Source organism: Ambystoma mexicanum, chromosome 6q, assembly GCF_040938575.1.
Source record: "Ambystoma mexicanum isolate Mex_15411 chromosome 6q, UKY_AmexF1_1, whole genome shotgun sequence".
NCBI lineage: Eukaryota > Metazoa > Chordata > Amphibia > Caudata > Ambystomatidae > Ambystoma > Ambystoma mexicanum.
Genome location: NC_090937.1, coordinates 29,986,768 through 30,008,224, shown reverse-complemented (window position 1 = coordinate 30,008,224; position 21,457 = coordinate 29,986,768). Strand labels below are relative to the sequence as shown.

General features: G+C 47.6%; 1 protein-coding gene across 5 annotated transcripts in view; it reads left to right on the top strand.

Moving 5' to 3' along the window:
- WDFY3 (WD repeat and FYVE domain containing 3) overlaps positions 1-21,457 on the top strand; it is a 2,538,776-nt gene that overhangs the window by 2,382,443 nt on the left and 134,876 nt on the right. For all 5 annotated transcript variants that reach the window (XM_069630405.1, XM_069630406.1, XM_069630403.1 and 2 more), the window contains one exon: positions 979-1,296. In XM_069630405.1, coding sequence (XP_069486506.1) covers positions 979-1,296 — 318 coding nt within the window. The remainder of the gene's footprint in view (positions 1-978; positions 1,297-21,457) is intronic.

The following is a 21,457-nucleotide window of genomic DNA, read 5'->3' as shown; positions in this document are numbered from 1 at the left end:
ATGAGAAAAAAAATTAGACGGATCATTGGTGATTGCTATATTCCCTTTAAACCGTAGTGCCCTTTAGGCTGGAAATCTTCAGACATTAGGTGCCCAGGAGCTCAACTTTATGTCCTGAGCAAAGCTTAGTCTTTTAACTCCTGTGAGGACATGGGCTGACTAAACAAAACAAAGAAAAAAGATGGAAGGTGATTTGTGTCTGTAAAGGAAGGGCAGCATGTGAGACTGGGTGGTTTGGGCCGTTGCACACAGGAAGGAGGTCTAGGTGGGAGGACAAGCCTGCTCACTTATGATGCGGAGTAACCAGGTGGGTGGGTGGGCCAAGCTAGGGATAGATGTTTAGGCAAGGATACGTTTCTGGCTTTATAGACCTTTTGATTGGCCCAGCTGGTCAGTCAGGAGGAGGATTTCTGAGTTAATACAGGCTAATGTTGCCCAGCTTCTGCTCAGAAATGCTCTTTTGTTTGTGGATGGGCCGATCAGAAGGTTCAGACCAGGATGTTATTGTTTTGTATAGACATAAGACACTGATTAATCTCCATTCCAAGATGGCATTCTGCTGGAGAGTTTGGACATCTCTAGTTTTGTTAGTGTTATGGTGGTGAATGAGGATATTTTACATGTGTTAATTCTGCCTATTACTGTTTGAACATTTTCCTGTGCCTAAGCACACAATATCTGCATTGCAAATAGCACATATCATCAAAATCTACTTCATAGAAAATACTGGATTGACGTTCTCTTACCCAACTGGCAAATCCATATTTATATATAATGGAAATTGAAATTGACAAAGACATTCAGTCTTATGCGTTTTTACATTTATTGAGAAATGCCCTATTTTGTTCTGCCCCTGCAGTTGAAATGTTAACATTAATTTAATGCATCCATGTTTGAGGAATTGTAGGCTTTTTATTATAGTGGTACTCTGTATGCGATTATGTTTCTGCTGACCCTTGATGCATTCGTCCCTTCTAGATGCCCAGGATGATGACAGCAGCGACTCTGAGGCAGAGGATCAAAGTATAAACCAGGAAACCAAACCAAAGGAAAACCAGAGCAATCCCACCAGCAACTACAGGCCACGAGTATCATCCGGAAGGACAGGAGCCTGGTCAGGAGACAGCGGCTCAGATGATTCCAGGCGCTGGTCCGACCATCTAAGCTTGGATGAAAAAGATGGCTTCATCTTTGTTAACTATTCTGAGGGGAACGTTAAACTCCAATACCCACAATCTCAGAACAGTGCCCACGTCAACACCACAGAACCAAGGAATTGCAGCAAACTTAAACTAGGTAAGACTGTGCAGGAAAACTGTTTGAAAATGTTTCTGTCCATATTGAAAGATTGTCTTATGTAAGCCTGAGTAAGCTCAAAAGTTTAAGTATGGGGCATGCTAGTACTTTATCCTGTCCAGTATTCCAGTCATAGTCTATTTAGATTTCACAATGGGTAAGTGGTAAAGATGAGGTTGCTGGGATAGTTCTGCCAGGCAAAGGAATATTTTGGAGGTTGGCGTTGGCAACAGTGTGATGCATCCTAGTACCACCTCTCATCTAGTCTTTCATCCCAGAAAGAATCCATAGAAGGGAGTCAACCGACATTGAATGGTAGTCTCTCCTGCCCCTTCCTCTATTCAGGAGGCACTACAGCGCTCCAGAATAACTCAGACAATTGTAACAGAGTATACCTATGTGCATCTTCAGTGCATTAACATATACCAGTTTAGATGCCCATAGCCACCTACTAAAAAGGATTTCACTTGTTTTTATTTGCTATTTTATTTTTCGAGCTGCTAACTCATCTGCCCCTCTCCTTAGGCCTTTTGTTAACCCAGTGACTTTTGTCTGTCTACCACTGTTGGAGCTAACTATTTTGGCTACAGTGATTATTTGTTTACAGACTCTGTGGAGAATTGATATTTGAAGGGTAGGAGAAAAAATAATGTTCCCAAATAAGTTTTTCGTTTAGTTATTTTTGTACTCACCAAAGGTACATTGCAAGCTTTACAAAATCATTTTAATTTTTCTTGTCGTGTCTTTTATGTACCCTGCAACTATGAACTCCCTAAAAGTATTTTTGATTAGGTCGTAGTACTGTTTCCATTCATTACAGTGAAATCTCACTCTTTTATTGTAATTTCTCTTAATGCCTATAATAATAACCTTGTGCATCCTAAGACATGCATTCCCCAAAGAACCAGTGAATGGAGTGGTTTGGGGACAGGGAAAGCCTGGTTGCTGACCATACGTTGTCACAAGCGCTGTACATTTCTCCTTCAGCCTAGCTTTTCCACCTAATCAGCTGTTAAATTGGTACATTGGTCTCGTTACAGTGGCTAACATTTGTGTGGCACTTGCTACAGCTTGCATGAGGCCTTTTTTGCTCTGCTTCCTTTTCTTTTCCAGGGTGGGTGGTAGGGCATTGGGGATTACCCCAGTTCTGAAACTCTGTTTATAGGCAGTGACCTGTACATTTGCTCCGTGTGCCCCTGCACCTCTCCTCTCACTATAGTAAAACTGAGTCCCGACACCAGTGAAGGGGTATATGTAAGGAACAGCTTTAAAGGGGCCCGACAGGCTGGGCTAAGGTTTTCTGCAGCAAATTAACTGCAAGGCAGTAATCCAAACCCCACTTAATCTCTGTCGTCAGTCACATTTTTGCTCAACTCCTCAGTACCAGAATACCTGGGGACAGTTGCACTATTGTGGAAGCTGGGATCCATCTGCTTTACCTTACAAGAATGTGGTCCTTCAGGTGATTCTAATTCAGTACCACTCTGGAACTGGATTTGTTCACGGTGAGTCCATCTCCCTGTGTACTGCTCCTTTCTCCCTTTTGTGCGTGCACTCGCCTCTCAGTTTAAAGATTCTCTTTGATCGTGCTTCCAACAACTGAGGTGACTGAGGCAAAACTGGTAGAAATACTCACAATACAGACAAGAGGGAAATGGGATGAAGAGGTACAACACAGCCTGTGGGTGTTCAGCTATTTTCCACCCATTGATGTGCCTGTTAGCCCTATGCCCATGATCAGGCACTACTCCCTCCTCCTTGTCTAAAACACACACCCTGGGTTATCTTTGAGCTAGCTCATTGACACAGTAGAGCCAAGCTATGTGTTTTAATAGGTTGGCATTCTTTATAAGCAGGCTGCTAATAAAAGTCACTACTTTATTGCAACTGTATCAACCGCTGGTATAAGAAAAATGGCATAAATCAAGTGGTTGAAAGCACACTTGGTTATAAGCAGTCCCCGGAGTTCCCGTACTCAGTTGGCCAGGGAAAGGCCATCACTTCTGGATCTCAACCCTGGGGGTGTACAAGCAAGGGATAATCACCTGGGTAGGGGGTCCTCGGAGAGTGGGGGAGAAGCACCCAATGGAGAGACATGGTATCCCCCTTTTTCCACAACCCATCTAACCCCTATAATGGCTTACTTTATGGGAAACTCCAACTCCCATAATCCCTCCCCACTTTACCTTGACAAAGGTACTGCACCAAGGAAGATGAGGCATGAGGTTAGAAGGATTACCTCCCCTGACTTGTATTGGTCATGTCCCTGTAATGAGGCCAGGAACAGTCAAGCACGCAGCTCTAACAATGTACACCTGCCACTTATTAACACTCCCATTGAAGATAAAAGGTGGCACGCACAGGCACACTTTGAGCGAGGCAGGGTAAGAGAAGGAACAGCTCTACCGAGGCTGATGCGAACCAGGCTGTGGAAGGCGGAAGGCCAACGGGCTGAGCGACAATCAAGAGAAAGCCAGGCAAGATTGCCATGTTATCAGGAGGCTGGGAGCGTTAGAAAAAAGCAAAGCCGAGCGAGCAGAGGAAAGAAACCTTCAGGTTGCCAGAAGGCGGCCCACGACCCTCCCGGGTGAACGGCAGAGTTGGGGAGGTGCAGAAGAGGCGTTTGTAACAGCCTTCAACTGCAGAAAAGAGATGAAAGAAATCCAATTAACATAGCCGGTGAGTTATCGAGGAAAACAAAAGTATGGTTGATGTTAAAAGGAAAGTGACTGTAAAGTGAAAGTTGAAGGTTGCGCGTGTACCTTTAAAATGCGAGTGAAGAGAACAATTATGGAAAGACAAGGGTACAAAGTAGCAGAGTGTTCCTGCGAGATGAAGTTGCACATTCCAAAGTCTCTGTGATATGTTATGAAATGTGAAAGATATTACAAGCGGAGATCAAAGGAAACCGCGATAAGGAAAGAAAGTTGAATAAGAGAAAAGTGACATATGTGAACTGTGAAATATGCCAAGAGGGAAAAAGCTAAATATAAGAACTTTGGAAAAAGGCCAAGAAGGCAAGTAAAAGATATTAAGAACTACAAGTACCAAGAGGCATTGGTGTTGCAAGAGAAGATTGTGAATTGAATGATTGTTGGAAGAGTGAGTCATGCAGAGGTCTATGAAAATTCCTTGCAGTCTTGAAAGTCTTCGACAAAAAAAAGATAGGAGATAAAACGTGGGGAAGGGAACCCCCACAACAGGCAGAGGCGTGGCCAGGATTCTCTAACAAGTGGGGCCTGAAGGTAATGTAGTTGGGCCCACCGCAGTGACATTAACATCTGTAAATACCCAATGCAGCGCTGCTGAGTGGAGATTTACAGATTTTGGATGGGTCTTGCCCGCTCAGGCCCTACCCTGTCTACGCGTATGACAACAGGCCCTATGAATTGATGACCAGGCAGGCCAAGATTAAGATTGAACTGTTGAGTTATATCAGTAAGCCAAATTGTGCAAGACTGATAGAACTGTGCCATCCACCCATCCTTTGTTTTGAGAGACTCTCCAGACCCTGCAGGGTTGAACCTGAGGTAGGGACTTGGTGCTGAAGCCATTCTGACACTATTTTCATTTTGTATTCCCTTAATATATTTGTAATTCTAAGAGTATAGGCCTTTTTATTTTTACCAGACTGACTTGGACGTGTTTATTATTGTTTAATGTTCGAGATTACTCCCATTTTAGAGTTAGGGCCGGTTAGAAATTCTACCATCCCAATCAAAAGTGTAAATAAAGGTTTGCAAAACTTCTATTCATTGTGTATGTGTCTACTGCTTGATACCATGCCTTCCTCACAAAGTTAGGCAAAATGTATACAAATGCAAATATGTATTCAGCCTTGGCAAACACTTACCAATTAAAACCAGAGGTAACTAATCTCCTAAATATACACTATTCGCTCATGTAAATTCACTTCTGTGTGTTCTTGGACAGTACAATGTGGACTCAGAGGACCCCTAAGGTACGATGCAGATGTTGAGGCAGCAATTAACAGCACAATCAGATGGCAAACGACAACCCTGGTGGAGGAAACAAAGAAGCTGGTCTTGCAAGACCCCTTTTCATTCTGGAGACCTGCAATTGCAGAGGGTGCACTCTTTTTTTCACTTGTCCATGGTCTTCTGAGTGCCAAGTCTGAACTCGGAACTGTAGTCGCCCATCGTAGCTGGTCAGTCCACAGGGCGATCCCGTAACACTTCAAATGACTTGTAAGGGCAGTATCCTCGAGGAGGGATTGAGACTGGTTGTTCCCACCAGTACATGAGTTGAAGCAAGGTTGAAGGCTTTCAGGAGATAAGACAAGGGTACAAGGCTTTGGTTCGGGGAGGTGGGGGGTTGCTTCAGGTAATGCTGATTGGCTGTAACAATGATCCTCGAGTCTTCAATAGAATGCTTCTCTTCGAAGGGGTCTTGGCTTTAATGACAATCTGATGAATGGCTGCAGGAATTCTCTTCTTATGCTACATTCAAGCTGGAGTCACTCCAAAGCACCAATACCAAGGATCTGCACCAGTCAAACTGGTATGTGCTGTCCAATACTGGACAGCCTCTGGCCCACAAATCTGCCCAGCAACAGACCTACATTGGCCATGATGTGGACTTGACCAGTCTAGGCCCCTATATCCGTCGACAAACATGCCACCACTTTGCCCATGAAAGCCAACACTTTGCCTGGTATCTGGCCCTGAGAGTGCAGGAAGAATGCCAAAAGACAAGATGGCCAGTACAGAGCGAAATCTCATGGCACGGCCATTTTAGAATATTTGGTACTCTAAAAGGCATTATCTGGTCAAATGCAAAAGTGTACATGGGAAAATGAAAAAAACACTAGAAAAATATCCACTTCCACAAGCCCGTCCTGGACACATTATTCAAGTACCTTAAAACAAAATAGAAACTGATGCAAATTACACCTACCACACCACTGTGTAAGGTGGTGTATGCTGTATAAAACAAACAAGGAATTTCGAAATCCCGGACATCATCTTCCGCACTGATGGCCACAGAGACTGATCAGTGCTCCCAGAGCAGACGAGCTAAGCAAGATAAGTAGATCAAAAAGGCTTTACTTATTACCTTCTAAAGTCAGAACCAGTCATAAACAACAGCAACAAGTTGGGGGGATCCAGAGATGTATGTGTAGGGAAAGCAGCAAAAAGAAAACCTTTCCATTCCCAACAATAATACAGTGCTACCCATACTATAAATATAATATGGCCTTGACCGATCTGTTAGACCGTTTAGCCCCACTTAGGGCAAAAACCATTAGAGAATATACTAACGATCAAAAATGGTATTCACTGGTCTTAATGACACGTAAACAGGAAAAACAGAGAGCAGAAAGGATATGGGAGAAAAACCCTATTCCTGAAAATAAGGATTTCTGGAAAGTATTAGATAGGCTTTATGGAAGGGAAATCTGTGAGGCCAAACGTAATTATTATAACACCCAGATAAATCATTCTAACAATAGTACGAAAAAACGTTTTGAAATATTCAAAGACTTGGAAAAACCTAAGGCCCAATTAAATCCCTTTTGTTCCTACTAAAGAAGACTACATTGTAGTCCAAAAAGCTTTTGCTAATAAAAATACGGCACAAATAAGGCGTAAAAATAAGGAATCTCAAAGGGAGAAACCTGTAAAAATTACTGCATCTTCGTTTACATTTCAGAAGATAGATATATTATGATTCTTACACTTAAGAATATGAAACCTACGTCGTGCCCTGGAGATGTCTTTCCTGTAAAGGTAATTCTGGACAAGGCTGATATTTTTGCGCCTTACCTAGTTTTGCATCTAATGCATCTTTTGAAACCAAGGAAGTTCCCGAATGCTGTAAAAGGGTAGTGGTTACTCTGCTGCCAAAAAAAACCAGGTCAAGACTGCAGAAATTATAACAACCTGACACCTATTTCGAACGCACCTTTCTTGCTCATAATTATTGATATAATGGCAGCCATACAGTTGCAATAATACCTGGAGTTTAACAAGATACTTCACCAAAAACAGTCGGGCTTTAGGGCCCACCATGGTACCGAAAGTATCTTGATGGATCTTCAGCCAGGAATGCTTGCTATCATCGACAAATGTAAAGCGGGCTGCTGATGCTTTGGACGTCTTCTTTTTCATTTATTTTTTTATTTTGGTTGCCTGAACAAGTTAACCTTTCAAAATATATAATAAAATATAATTTTCAAAGCACCATAAAACAATTACAAAATATTTCATTTCTCAATTACCACACATTTCTTGTTAATGCAAGTTCATTATTCATAATCACTTATTCATAAGTAACAAATGTCTTAATAATTCATTTTCAATTATATTGACAATATGCATAATATTATACTCATTCAGGCTTCCTTGGATAGGCACAGGTATAAGCCATATTTACCATTCAAATGGTTACATCAGGGATCAAAATCTTCTCTAAAAACTGTATTGTTGCTATCCTGATTGTTATTTTGCAAGTAGAGAAAATCTCATGCCAAATATCATCAGTTGTTTTATGGAGATGTGTGCCCAACATAAATTTGGAAAAATAAAACTTTCTCTGCAACAATAACAGCATGGCATTCAACTATTAGATGCTTCAAGGTTTCTTTAATATTTTTATTTTTACAGAACCAGCAGTGTCCTATAGCAAAGCCAGTTATGCTTCTTCTTGCCAACACCTCATCTGTAGGCCATAAATTTAGGCAGTCTTAAAATCTTAGATATAAGTTGACAAGACAGGCATTTAACTAGATAATCAGCCATAGTATGGAATTGTTTGTGGCCAAATAATGCTCTATCAAAATCTGCCAATGAGAGTCACTTTTCTTGAGTAAGGTGCCAATCGTAGTAATATAGCTTAAACTTGGCTTTCATTGGATTTTTCAGCAATTGTTCTAGTGTGATGCTTGCTTCTGGGCGTGCAGTCAGTATACCATTTTTCCATTTTGTCAGAAACATATGGGTGGATACCAAAAGATATCTAGCTAGGACAGTTAAAATATTACCTGTTGTTAAAACCAGCAGACACTTTCTCAACAAACAGCACATTTTCTCTCCAACATTGTTTTTATTGTTTTAGTGGCATAACAAGCATAGCAAACATTCAAATTATTACATGCTTTTCACTCTTGCTATGGCGCTTGAGCTCAGAAAACTGCAATTAGCATAGAAAAATCTTTAAAAAACTTGAATTTTCTTCAGGAATCAAATCATTAGTAACTGGAGGGGGGGGCAAAGGGAAGGGAATGGGAGCAGTATATAGGGTAGGGACCGAAAAGACAGCTACATTCACATTTAGCTTATAATAGACTGGGAGTATGTCTGTGTGTGTGGGCTTAGGATGGAATCATCCGGCAGAAGCCCCTGCGAGTGTGTGCCTTTAGTTTTGCCGCCTTGAACAACTCAGCTGTGAGCCAGAGACTTTCTGTGCATTAACTATTTGTTGAGTCCCCTTCTTTTCAATCCTGGGTTTCCATCCACTGCAGAGCCGGGGGCCGTCTTGCCACACCCGGGAACCAATGCACATAGTCTAGGAAGGGGGCCCAGGTGTGCTCAAATTTGGACCTGTTGCCGAGTCTGATGGCAGTGATTTTCTCGACTGCTACAATTTCCCAGCATTTGGACCACCACATTTGCGTGGACGGGCCCGGCCCTCTGGGTTTTTCCATAGTCTAGCGATGGAGATCTTGGCTGCTGTTAGAAGGTGAGAGCAGAGGTCCGCAATGCAGCCTGTTAAAGGGAATTGGCCGTCTCCTGTCCCGCCCAGCAGCGCGACACCCGGATCCCAGGGGATGGTGAGCCCGGTGATTTCTTTGATTTGTTCCAGGATATTCTTCCAGAATTGGGTGGCTTTTGGGCAAGTCCAAAAAAGGTGGAGCAGAGTTCCTCGGTCTGGGCAGCCCCTCCAACACTGAGCCGGGATGGCTGGGTTGTACTTGTTTAGAATTTCGGGAGTACGGTACCACCTAAAGCAGACTTTGTATGCCCCCGCTTTGTTCGTTACACATTTTGAGCTTTTTTGCGCTCGAGACCAGATGTGATACCATTCCTCCGGTTCAATCGTTCTTCCGATGTCTTCTTCCCACTTTAGCATATACAGCGCTTTATGGGTAGGATCTGTTCTGTCCAACATTTTGTATAGCTTGGAGATTTTGCCCCCTGGGGGCCTAGATGTGAGGGTGTTTTCTAACGCTGAAAAACTCTCTGCTGCCATGTTTCCTGACCTGCTCATTTGACAGCCAGTGCCTCAGTTGCGTGTAGCGGAACCTTTCGGTTTCCGGTAGCTGAAATTTAATTTTGCACTCCTCGAAATTTAGTGGGCGGCCATTCTCGAAGAAGTTTGCCATGGTTTGCAGGCCCCCGGCTCTCCATATCCCAAAATGGTGTGGTGTGGTTCCCGGGGTGAAGTCCGGGTTGTCCCAGATTGGAGTGAGTGGTCCCATAGTGCTTCTGCATTTCCATAGGCAGGCCGCATTTCTCCAGCTAGCCACTGTGTTCCTCGTTGAGGGTAGCGGACCCGGGTCTTGGGCCCCTTTGGAGTCCCTGCAATGGGGCAGCGTCTCGATCGGGGCCTTGCTCCAATCTTCTTCTATTTGCAACCATCGGGGCGGTTGATGGGAAGTTTCCAAGCAAAGGCTGGGGCTAGTTGAGCTGCGAGGCAATACCTAGCTACATCTGGGACCCCTAGGCCGCCCATTGCGGCACTCCGGAGCATCATTAGTTTCGGGATACGTGACTTCTTTCCTTCCCAGATCAGGTTCAGTATGTCTCTTTGCAGCTTCTGTAAGGCTTTTTCCGGGACCGCCACTGGCAAGGCATGTGCGAAGTATAACAGATGTGGGGTTAGATTCATTTTTATCGCCGTGATCCGGCCAAACCAAGAGATTTCTTGTTTTCTCCAGCGACCAATGTCTTTTTTCAGCTCTCTAAAGAGTGCCGGGAAGTTTGTTTTGTACAGCTTCTCCGTTTTGTTGGGTAGATGGACTCCTAGGTAGCTGGAGCGCGGCCTCCAATGCCATCTTGAATTTTCTTGGGACGTTGATGCCCATTGCCACCGATTTGGAGAAATTTATTGTGAACCCTGAAGCTGCACGGAATTCTTCAAGGGTTTCCCAGAGGGCTCCCATGGATTCGGACGTGTGGGTGAGTGTCAGCAGCACATCGTCCGCATACAATGCTATTTTGTAGGCCTCCCTTTTGATTGTGAGCCTGTGTATCGATGGGTTCCAGCGGACTCTGTTTGCGAATGGCTCCATCCATAAGGCGAAGATGAGTGGGGAGAGGGAGCATCCCTGTCTCGTTACTCTAGTTATGTTGATTTTGCTGGATTTAGCCCCGTTCACCCGCAATCTTGTGCAGGGACTTTGATAGTTGGCTAGGACCCATTTTACGAAGTTCGGACTAAAGCCAAAATGCCTTAAGGTTTCCTTTATATAACCCCAGTCGAGCATGTCAAACGCCTTGTGCGCATCCAGAGAGAGTACTGTCAGCTCCGTGCTTGTCCTGTTTGCTGAGTCTATGATGTTGATGGTTCTGCGGATATTGTCCTGGGTGCCCCGCCCCGGGATGAAGCCTGCTTGATCCGGGTGGATGATCTCTGGGAGGAGCAGGGTCAGCCTGTTTGCCAGTATTTTAGCGTATATTTTCGCATCGTTGTTTAGGAGAGTTATAGGTCTGTATGACGCACATTGAGCTCGGTCTTTCCCAGGTTTTCGGATCAGCACCGTCAGTGATTCATTCATGGCTGCTGTAGTGGACCCTGTAACAAGAAATGAGTTGTATAGGTTTTCCAGGTGGGGTGCTAGCAGGTAGGCGAACTTCTTATAGAATTTTGCGGTCAGTCCATCCGGTTCGGGCATGGTATTTTTCAAGAGGCGGATCGTCTCACTCACTTCCTCGGCTGAGATTGGGCGCTCCAGGTCAGGCATTAGGGGATGTGGTTGTATTTCTGAGGTCGAGGTCAGGAATTGTGCGATGGCCGGGCCTGGAGATGGGGGCCCGCCATGATATCTTTGTGATGCTGGACCATCATCTCGAGCTTCTCTGAGTCCAGATAGTGTAGCTTACCTTCTTTGTCAGCTAGGCTTTGGATGTAGTTCCTGGTTTGGAGTTTATTCAACTTGTGTGTTAGGAGCTGGTTGGGTTTATTACTGTTGAGGTAGTAGAATTGCTTGGTGTAAGTTAATGCTCTGGCGGCCCGATCTGCAAGGTGCATTTCCACCTCCCTTTTTACTTTTTTGAGTTCTCGGTTCGTTGTTTTCGTTTGGCGTTGCTTGAGCCTGTTTTCCAGTTCGACTAGTTTTTCCTCTAGCTTTCGTTGTTTCAGCAGGTTTTGACGCTTGAGTCTGGCCATTGTATCCATTCCCACTCCTCGGATTACTGGTTTCATGGCGTCCCAAACTGTTGCCGTTGAGGAGTCTAGGGTTGTATTCTCAGTGAAGTAATTCTGGAGCGCTTAGGCAAGGTCCGCGCTGGCTACTACGTCAGCCAGGATGTGATCTTGCATTTTCCATTGCAGATAGGTGGGCTCTGGGGCTCCGTGCAGAAGCAGCGTCATTGTAACCGGTGCTTGATCCGAGATTGCTATACGCCCAATTTGGATTTCATCCACCTAGGGGGCCATTGTGTTTGCTGCGAGTAGGAGGTCGATCCGCGAGTACCCTCTGTGGACATGCGAGAAGAAGGTATAGTCCCTTTCTCCCTGGTTGCGCAGCCTTCATAAGTCGATCAACTCAGTTTCCTGCAGAAATTCGGCCATGGCCAAGGCTTTGCTGTAGTCTTCCCTGGAGGGTGGCAGGGTCTTGTCAACACTCGGGTCCGGGGGAAGGTTAAAGTCTCCTCCAATTAGTAGGTGGCCGGCAGAAAAAGCGGTAATGATCGGGATGAGATTGCGAAGAAATTGGTCTTGCTCTTTATTTGGGATGTAGATTGCCACTAGGGTAATAGACAGTTCAACTAGGAGGCCTTTTAGAAGCAGGAATCTCCCCTCAGGGTCTCTTTTGACGGTGATCTTGGTTAGTGGCAGGTTTTGACTCAGCAGGATTGCAACTCCTCTTTTTTTCTGGGTGGTGGAGGCGAAATGGCATTTAGAGTAGCGTCTAAAGCGGATCTGTTTTACGTCCTCCGCTATCAGGTGAGTTTCCTGGAGGAAGACGATGACAGCTGCCAGTTGGTTCAGTCTTTGTTCCACCGACTTCCGCTTTCTTGGGGCATTGAGATCTTGCACGTTCCATGACGTGATGGTGATCGTTTAATTTAACGAACTCATCCTTTAAGCCCAAGATAGGTTAGTTCGTCGTCTTCCCTGAATGTGTCTTGTTCCCAGTCTTTCGGCTCCCTCTTCCCCTCGTGCCCCCCCCACCGTGCAGAGCTCCTCCCGCTCCCCCCACCCTTCCAACAATAACAAGGTTTCCAGACCAGCCTTCCACCAACGGGGCATCCGGCCGGACCGATGTTGTCACTCTAAAGGAGGCAACTGTGCCTCTTCTGTTGCCCAGTAAAGTGTAGAATAAGAAGTTTCGGCGTTTGATCATTGGCGGGGTTGAACCCATTTTCAGGAGAGTTCGGGTCTCCTCTCCCAGGCCTGGCTGGCTTTGGTTCCTGTAGGTGGCTTGACCTGAGGGTCCCGAGGGATGGAGAGTCCGAGTTATGGGGGCGGACGTAGCCATCTCGGCTTCATTTCCCGCTGGGAGGAGATCAGTCTGAGAAGGGACCTGGAGGCTCCCCTGGTTTATAGTTAGAGGGGGCCTCTATCTAGAGGTTGTTATCCCTCTTAGTCTTGTTCGGGGGGCTCCAGGGTCTGCGAGGCCCTGCCATTTTGGTCCAGTGCCTGGAGGAGTCCCTATGGGGTCTTTCCGAGTCTTCCGCGGATCCCCCGAGAGCCCCCGCCTCACTGTCTGGGTTCATGAAGCGCACGGCCTCCTCGGGGGAGGGGGATCATTCGTGGCTTGCCCTCTCAGGTGAAGATTAGGGCTGTGGGGAATCCCCAATGATAGGTTGTCTTCCTTTCCCGTAGCCATTCCGTGAGTGGTTTAAGGGCTTTTCTTTTGGCGAGTGTCGCCCCTGCTAAGTCTTGGTAGAGGGAAATTGTTGCATCTCTGAAACCGATTCGGGCCGAGCTTCTGGCTTTGCGCATGATTTCTTCCTTGACCCTGTAGAAGTGGACTCTCGCTAGGACATCGGGCGGAGAGGTTCCATTTTGTTTGGCTCTAACCCTATGGACCCTGTCCAATTCCAGGGGGGCCTCGTCTGGGAGCGTTAAAATGAAACGGAATAGGTCGTTGACGTAGGAGTTGAGTTCTTCCTCAGGGACGGAACTCGGGATACCTCTCAGGCGGATATTGTTGCGTCTAGATCTATTTTCCGCTTCTTCTTGCTTGTTTTCAAGAGCTTCACATCTGCCTCCACGCGGTGAGCCTGTCAGCCCCCACCCCCATCTCGAAGATTTGTTCAAACAGAGTGGTTTCAATTTCTTCTGTTCTGGTTTCAACTTCGCCCACTCTCTTGTCTAGGGACGAGATTTTGCCTTTTAATTCCTCTGTGCCTTTTTGATATTCCTTCGTTATGGCAGAGAGGAGCTCTTGCAGGTCTGCTTTTGTGACTGCTTGGGTCGGCGTCTCGTTGTTGGGGTCCGGGGGTGCGCTGGAGATGGCGATGGCGTTACGCTCCCCTTTCTTAGGCTTCTCCCCCATGGTGGTGGTTAGCGTGGTGGATATATCCGTTTGTTTAGTGGATTTCGGGTTCCTGAACATTGTTCTTTATGTTTGCGTCGAGGGACTGGAGACCCCCCCCCCGTGCAGCAGGCCGCTGTAGCTCGCAGGGGATCCTTTTTAGCTTCGGCTCCCAAAGTCTTGTTCAAGCACCACCCGAGATTCCGGCGTAGGGCCCTGAGATGAGGCCGTCTCCAGCCCCCCGCCAAAATGTTTGAGCTCTGGTGGGGAGCAGGAGGGCTGGGGCCGCCGCCTGGCTGGGTCCGCTCCTCCGGGCAGCTGGGTGAAGTCGTCGGGGGGGTGGGAGGGGAGATGTGCAGGGCTCCCCAGGCCTGCTAGCCGAAGCAGGGAGGAAACCCCTGTTCCTAAGTCCGGAGGGCCCTGGGCTGGTTCTTCGGGCCCCACTCCCGAGGAGGCCCGCGGTGTGACCCCCCCCCCCCCCCGGCTCTCCCACGGGAGCTAGAGTTGTGTGGTTGAGGAGCCGGTGGGAGGGTCCGCTATAGAATTCGGGCGATGCGGCAAGTGCCGCCCTACCTTCCTCCAGGTACAGCCGCTGCGTTATTCGCCCGGGCTGTTGAAAGCTGCCTCCTCGCTTCTGGTGCTTGACAGGGGCGAGCAGCACAGGAAGCCCCGGAACGCCCATGGGTCCGGCAAGGGGCCAGTGGCGAGAGACTGGTGGGTTGGAGGGGACAGCGGGACTCCCCACTTCGTTGTAGGTTGCTCCGCTGGGTCACAGCCGGGGCAGGGTCCTATCTCCTTCCCTGCCGATCATTGCGGGAGTCGCCCGGTCACAGGCGCGTCCCCCTGCGGTGAAACGGGTACCTTCCTGTTGGATCAGGGGAATCACCAGCCGCAGACTCGCAGGTTCATTTCAGCCTCCCCGTCAGGGCTTATCAGGGAGAGGAGGTCTGATCAAAAACCGCCGCCGTCCGCCATCTTGGAGCTCCACCGGCGCCACAAATCATCTCGCCGGGGAGCTCGGCCAGAACTCCGTTCCCTCGCTAGCTAAGGGCGTCGCGGAGGCGGTGTAAGCTACCACCGTTTTTCGGCACTTCAAAATGCCGAAGCTGCGGACCAGAGATTAGGCTTTACTGAGGCATTTTGTGTGGACTAATGGTCTCGGCCGGGAGCTCTCACCAGGCCAAACCGCTCGCCAATGCGCCAAGCCACGCCCCCCAAACAGCACATTTTCTAAATAACTTGGACATAGACAGCAGACCAAGTTCAAAGCGTAACAAGGCAGTATGTGTACATTTTGTAAAGTTAATACGTTCTTCCAAAACCGTGTTTCCAATTTCTCCCAATAATGTTGTTTCTGTGGGAATAACGGCTTCAGTCCCATAGGTGATAATGGGGACCACTTTTTGTTGAAAGAAGGTCATGATGTGAGCACAAGTAAATTTACCATATTTAAATAGTAATACTGGCTTGAGATATCAACTTATTCATTTTTGCTCCCACTGTGACTTTATGTGATCTGTCATCACAGTGGTTGTTGAACATTAGACCCAAATATTTATATTCAGGAACCACCAGAAGAGTCTGATTTTGTATACGCCAGGTAAATTTGTTTGAAGGCTTTGAGTATGGCTTTCCGAGTTCAATGATTTGTGTTTTTTCCAAATGTATGGACAGATTATTGTTCTCCGCATAATGCTCTAATTTATTCAATAGGGCCTGCAGCCCACTAGAAATCTAAGAGAGCAACACCAGATCATCGGCATAGAGTAACCATGCCATGATCTGATTGTCCAGTTTTGGGACACCGTTGATTACACTCATCAAATCAACTCCAAGATCCAGGATAAACAGATTGAAAAGAGTGGAGGCTAGATGCTTTGGACTTATCAGCAGCCTTTGATTTGGTGAAGCATGATCTGTTAATAAAAAGGCTTGTTGAAGTAGGGCACTGATCAGAAGCAGTAATTAAATGGTTAGACTCTTTCTTTAGGAATAGGATGTCTAACATCCACTGGGGGGAAGAAAGCTCTGAGCCAGAATGTATTGGCTGTGGAGTGACGCAGGGGGCCTGTCTCTCTGCGGCCTTGTTCAATGTGTTTTGTCACCCACTCTGTGATTTTTCGCGCCTCGAAACACTTGTGTATAGGCGCGTTATAAATGCCATATCATATCATCTATTGGACGAGCTGGGCAACCGCTTTACCAATTATGTGGATGATACCCAGCTCATCATGGAACTAACAGGGATTACAGAAAAGATTCAGAGGAGGTTTCCTTCATCTATGAATCAATCAAGGCATGGATGACGGAGAAAAGATTGTGTATTAATGGATCCAAGACTGAGTTTCTCATATTTGGGTCCACGCAATCACGTGCAAAACTGAATACAGAATATGTAGGTTTCAAGATTGAGCAACATCTGATCCACACCTCCACAGAAGTTAAAACATTAGGCATTATGCTTGAACCTTCCTTAAGTTCAAAAGTTCACACCTGTAGTGTTATGAATAAAGCACATAATCATCTAAGGCTGCTCTGGTTAATTAAACCATATCTTTCTCAGGCTAATTGCATTACCTTGACAAGAGCAGTTCCAATGCCGAGACTACAGTATTGTAATGCTATCTTGGCGGGAGCAAACAAGCGATGCATTCAAAGGATCTAGGTACTGTAAAATGATGTGGTCCGCATCATAAAAAGCATCCCTAGGGGTGATCCAATCACTAAACACAGAAAAGACATACATTGGTTGGCTATTGAGGAGAGGAATAGCTTCAAAATCAGTATCATTACTCATAAGTGCCTATACGGCTCAGCCCCGGTATATCTCAGAAATAGTGTACAACTGCAATAGGCTGCCAGGACTACAAGGTCCAGTGATACTATGCTCCTTCGCTGCCCCCATATTAGACGAGTGATGGGTGGTCGGCATTCCTTCCCGGTGCAAGCAGCTGCCCATGGAGCTGAGGATGACCCCAGATTTACATCTATTCAGAAAACATCTGAAAACATTTTGTTTAAATAAATTGTATAAACTTTTCCTCCAGATCTGTCTGCTTCCAGCAATTTTGTTGCACCCTGATACCTGTGGGCTCCTGCGAAAGATAAAATAAAAATAAATAAAATGCCTTTTTTCATAGGAATATGGCACTGTGGCTGGTTCCATTAGGCCGTTGACTTCTTTCTGGTTTTTAACCTGCCATAAACATTTTCCTTTGTGCACTGGAGAACACTGATGTGTGTATGGACCTGGCCCACGGGGTGCCGTTGAGGGAAATACGATTCTGCTGCTTTAGAATTCTTCCATTGTGCTGGCTGTTCTTTGCACTGTTAAAACATGCATTCCTAAAGCCAACAATGTTGACTCATGTGGGCATTAGACAGGCACTGCCACCATTTGCTATGAATAAAATAAGAAGTATGTTTCTGTCAACAAATATGCCCCCTATTCTTACTAAAAAAATAAGCATGTTTGGTCCAATAAAGGTTGTTGGCAGACTAAAAAGGACTTATTTAGTCGGTATAGATGGATCCAAAACTCGTCCAATGATTAAAATAGAAAACAATCACCTGTGCTGATTAAAGAAAGAATATTTCTAGGGCTAAAAGACGGTTTGAGAAAGAAGCACAGAACCCTGTTTTGCTGGCTAGTTCAAGACAATTTAGGGCAAGTTTATTTCCATGTGGTACAGACATACATTTTCTTGATGATGTATTAATTGTTCATTTTATTTATGTTATGGCATTTATATAAGCGCGCCAAGCCAGAGGGCATCAGGGCTGGTTACAGTAAGACAGGGGCGGACATACAGCGTGAGGGAGAAAGAATCTTAGTTGAAGAGGTAGGTTTTAAGCTTTTTCCTGAATCTGTTGTAGAATGGTTCTTCATGGAGGTGGCCGGGAAGCTCATTCCAGATTGCAGGGGCACAGGCTGGGAAGCTGCCCCCGTTTTTTGCAGTTGAATCTGGGGGTAATGACAGTGTTTGTAGGCAGTGTGTTGCAGCCTTGTCTTAGTGTGTCTTGAGATTTTTATTGCCAGGTAGGAGGGGGCGTTGTTGGAGAGGCAGCGGTTATATTGTTGCAGTAATATTGCTAGTTCCTAGTATTATGCTCACTTTTCCGAAATGTATTGCAGTCAACCCAATCATTTGGCTCCAAGTACAGTAACATATCCCTGCTTGAGGCTACACTTGTGGAGAGTTTCTCTATATCTGAAATAACTAAAATAATTTTGGGGCTAGATTCTTGTAAGGCTAATTTCCCAGATGGTTTCCCCTCCTGTAATGGCTTGGCAGGCTAAGAACGATGGGCTGGAGGGTTGCCCAGAGCAATGCCAGTGGTTTAGATTAATTCTAAACCTTCCAGCCATCACCTCTTTGTTTTTGCATTGTCACCCGAATGGGACGGGTATGCCCAGACGTGGGTCCCATGCCTGCTGGGCCTAGAGACCCAAGCTACTCCTCACAGATGAGGCCCAACAAGGCCGAAACATGTTTGGGGATGCTTGTGGTCTCGTGCAGAAGGGATGTGACCTAGCAGTTTGGGCTGGTCTGCCCTTTTTGGGGTGGAACCAAGCCTGATTTGCATATGGTCTTTCCCCTTCTGTAATGGCTTGACAGGCGAAGAACGATGGTATGGAGGGTTGCTCAGAGCAATGCCAGTGGTTAAGATTAATTCTAAACCTTCCAGCCATCACCTTTGTTTTAGATCTTCACAAATTGACATCTGCACTTTGGACAGCACTTTTTTTTATGTAGTCAAAACAGTTCTTGTGGCTAATTTTCAACAGAAACTTGGCTTACCTGTTCTATTGGATATTGTAATGTTTTACCAGTATTCAAAAAGGGACACTGGTGCATTTCTAATTTATTTTTATAGACCGATTTTGTTGAGTGACATTTCACTTAGGATAGTGGGGAAGTACTTCTTAAAAGATTACAGTATTTGGTCAAAGCTACTAATATTCGGGGGGGCGCTGTTGAGCAGCCTGAAAATGGCCGCCTAGCCGTGGAGCTCCGTGTGGCTGGGACCTGGAATCCGCCATCATCAGCGGATAGCTACACCATTCCAGCACTGCGCCGGCCCTGATTGTAGCTGACATCGCGCTACATATTCTGCTGCTTTCTCATCCCAAATCGGACATTGGGAGCCCCGCTGGGCTGTGTTTGACTTTTCCGGCCTACCTCCCTGTGAAAGCCCCGGCATCGCCTGGGGCCGACGCGGGCCCGCCTCCAGGGCGGTTCCCTGCCGCTGGGCTGCGGCGCGGGAGGATGGCGCCCGCGGTCACTGACGCCGGTGGGAGGTGGCTTGTGTTCTCAGCGACTGCATCTGGGAACCGGGGCTTCCCCTGCCCCTGGCCACACTTCTCCAGAGGACCGCAGCATCCCCCGGACTGGTGCCTGCCCCTGTCCCGCCTTCCCGCTTTGCGGCTGTGGCGTTGCCGCCTCGCTCCGGCCCAGGGGCGGGTCGATTTGCCGTGCCTGAGAACCAGGAGCGGCCTGTTGGATCCGGTGGACTCCCTGCCTATTCCTGGAGACCCGGTGCAACCTTCCGCGGGTGGCGGCCCTCGCCCGCGGCCCAGGTGAGGAGCTGGGCTGGGCTGGGGCTCGTCCCCTCATTATTCGCTGCATCCCCGCTCCGGCATGCACGTTGGCTGCGAGGGCCCTCCATCTGGCCTGCCTAACCGCCTACCCTGCGGCCTGCTCCATGGGCCCGGGTGGCCACCGGGGCCTACAACACTTTTGGGCGCACTGGGCCACCGGCACCTTCTGGCTGACTTGCAGTGAACTAGGGGCCCCAACTGCTGTGCTTTCCCACACATTCTGTGAGCTGCCCTGGAGGGCTCCACCTCACACTAAAACACTTGGCGCCTGGACCCAGGCGCCATGCCTGCTTGGCACGCACGGGTGGCCACGGATTCTCCAGCCCTGCCGGCATCACTCCTAGTTGCACACTGACAACGTCCCGCTTCACAGCCGCCAGCAGGCCTCCCTCATTGTGGTCTATTGTCACGCCAGTGGCCTCCTGCCAGCCCCTGCGCCTCCCACGGTGGGGGCCCGTGCGGCCTATAGTTTCCACCTGGCTCACGCTTCAGCCCAGTGGCCATCTAGTCTGCAACTGCGTTGGCGGCACCGCTGCTCATCGCTGCCTGCGCTGGACCTTGGCGACCTACAACAACTGGAGGGTGAACCCCGCCGCCACATCCTGACACTTCACACCAGACCGGGCCTGACCTGGCTGGTCACCCCTCGCCACATGTGCGATGCCCAACAAATCCAAGGGGTCGAACAAGGTGGGCGCCATGGACAAATTTGCAAAGGTGGCCCCGCGTGCGGACCAGGGCGCCGCAGCATCCGTCCAGGAGGACCCTGACTCTGGGCACCCCCCGCGAGTATCGGCACCTGACCTCACTGCCATGATGGAGTCGATGGCTAAAGACTTTGCTACATTCCACGAAAAATTGGACGATATCAACGCCAACGTCGCCTATCTTAAATCCCAGATCGATTAAGCGGGAACGCGGATAATCGAGGCAGAAAATAGAATTGGAGCTAACGAAGATCAACTTTACACCCTGCAGGATGCTGTGGCCACCCTGACCCGCGACATGAAGGTGGTGAAGTCAAAGTGCGATGTCCTCGAGTCCCGTTCGCGCAGAAACAACCTGCGCATAATCGGTGTCCCCGAAAATGCCCTGAAGGGACGCATGGAGCTGGCAGTCGAAAATGTGCTTAAAGACTTATTGGGGGAACCCTGCATTATCCCCCTTCTTTACAGTTGAGGGGGCTCATCGGGCCCTGTCCCCGCGCCCCAAGCCGGGAGATTTCCCTAGACCCATCATTGCCAGGATTCTTAATTATAGGGATCGGGACCTCTTCCTACGCCTGTCACGCGAGAAGGGTGACCTACGCCTTGACTCCAACATCATTCGGATATTCCCCGATTTCTCCGTCGGGGTGCAGCAGGAGATAGGTCAATTCCTGGGAGTCAAGAAACTGCTACGTGATCGCAATGTCCCATATGCCATCCTCTTTCCGGCCAGGCTCAAAATCGCCTTCAAAGAGAAGTTGTTTTTTTTTTGTTTTATGGTGCCCGAGGAGGCTGTCAAATTTATAGAGTCACAAATACCGTTGCCTAATCTCAACGGCAACCCTGTGGTTGATGACTGAACTCGGTCCACTCTGTATCTCTGCATTTTGTTAATCATTGCTTGTTCCTTTATGTGCTGATAGCAATACAGCCTCTCTGGCTCATCCATAACCACGCATCGAATGCCGGCCTTGAACGCTTATGTGTGATTTCACTGCCTGGGACCGCGGCTGGCTCCCCGCCGCGCATGCCGGCCTGCCACTATTGAATGCTCCATTTGTTGATTACTGATCCATTTGCATCTACGGGCCTGGCCTTGGAGTGCGGGCGCAGTCGGCCGTCCCCCGGTCTGTTTAACCCTCTTTTCCTGCTCACTGGGACCCGCCCTGCGGGTACCGGGGGTGC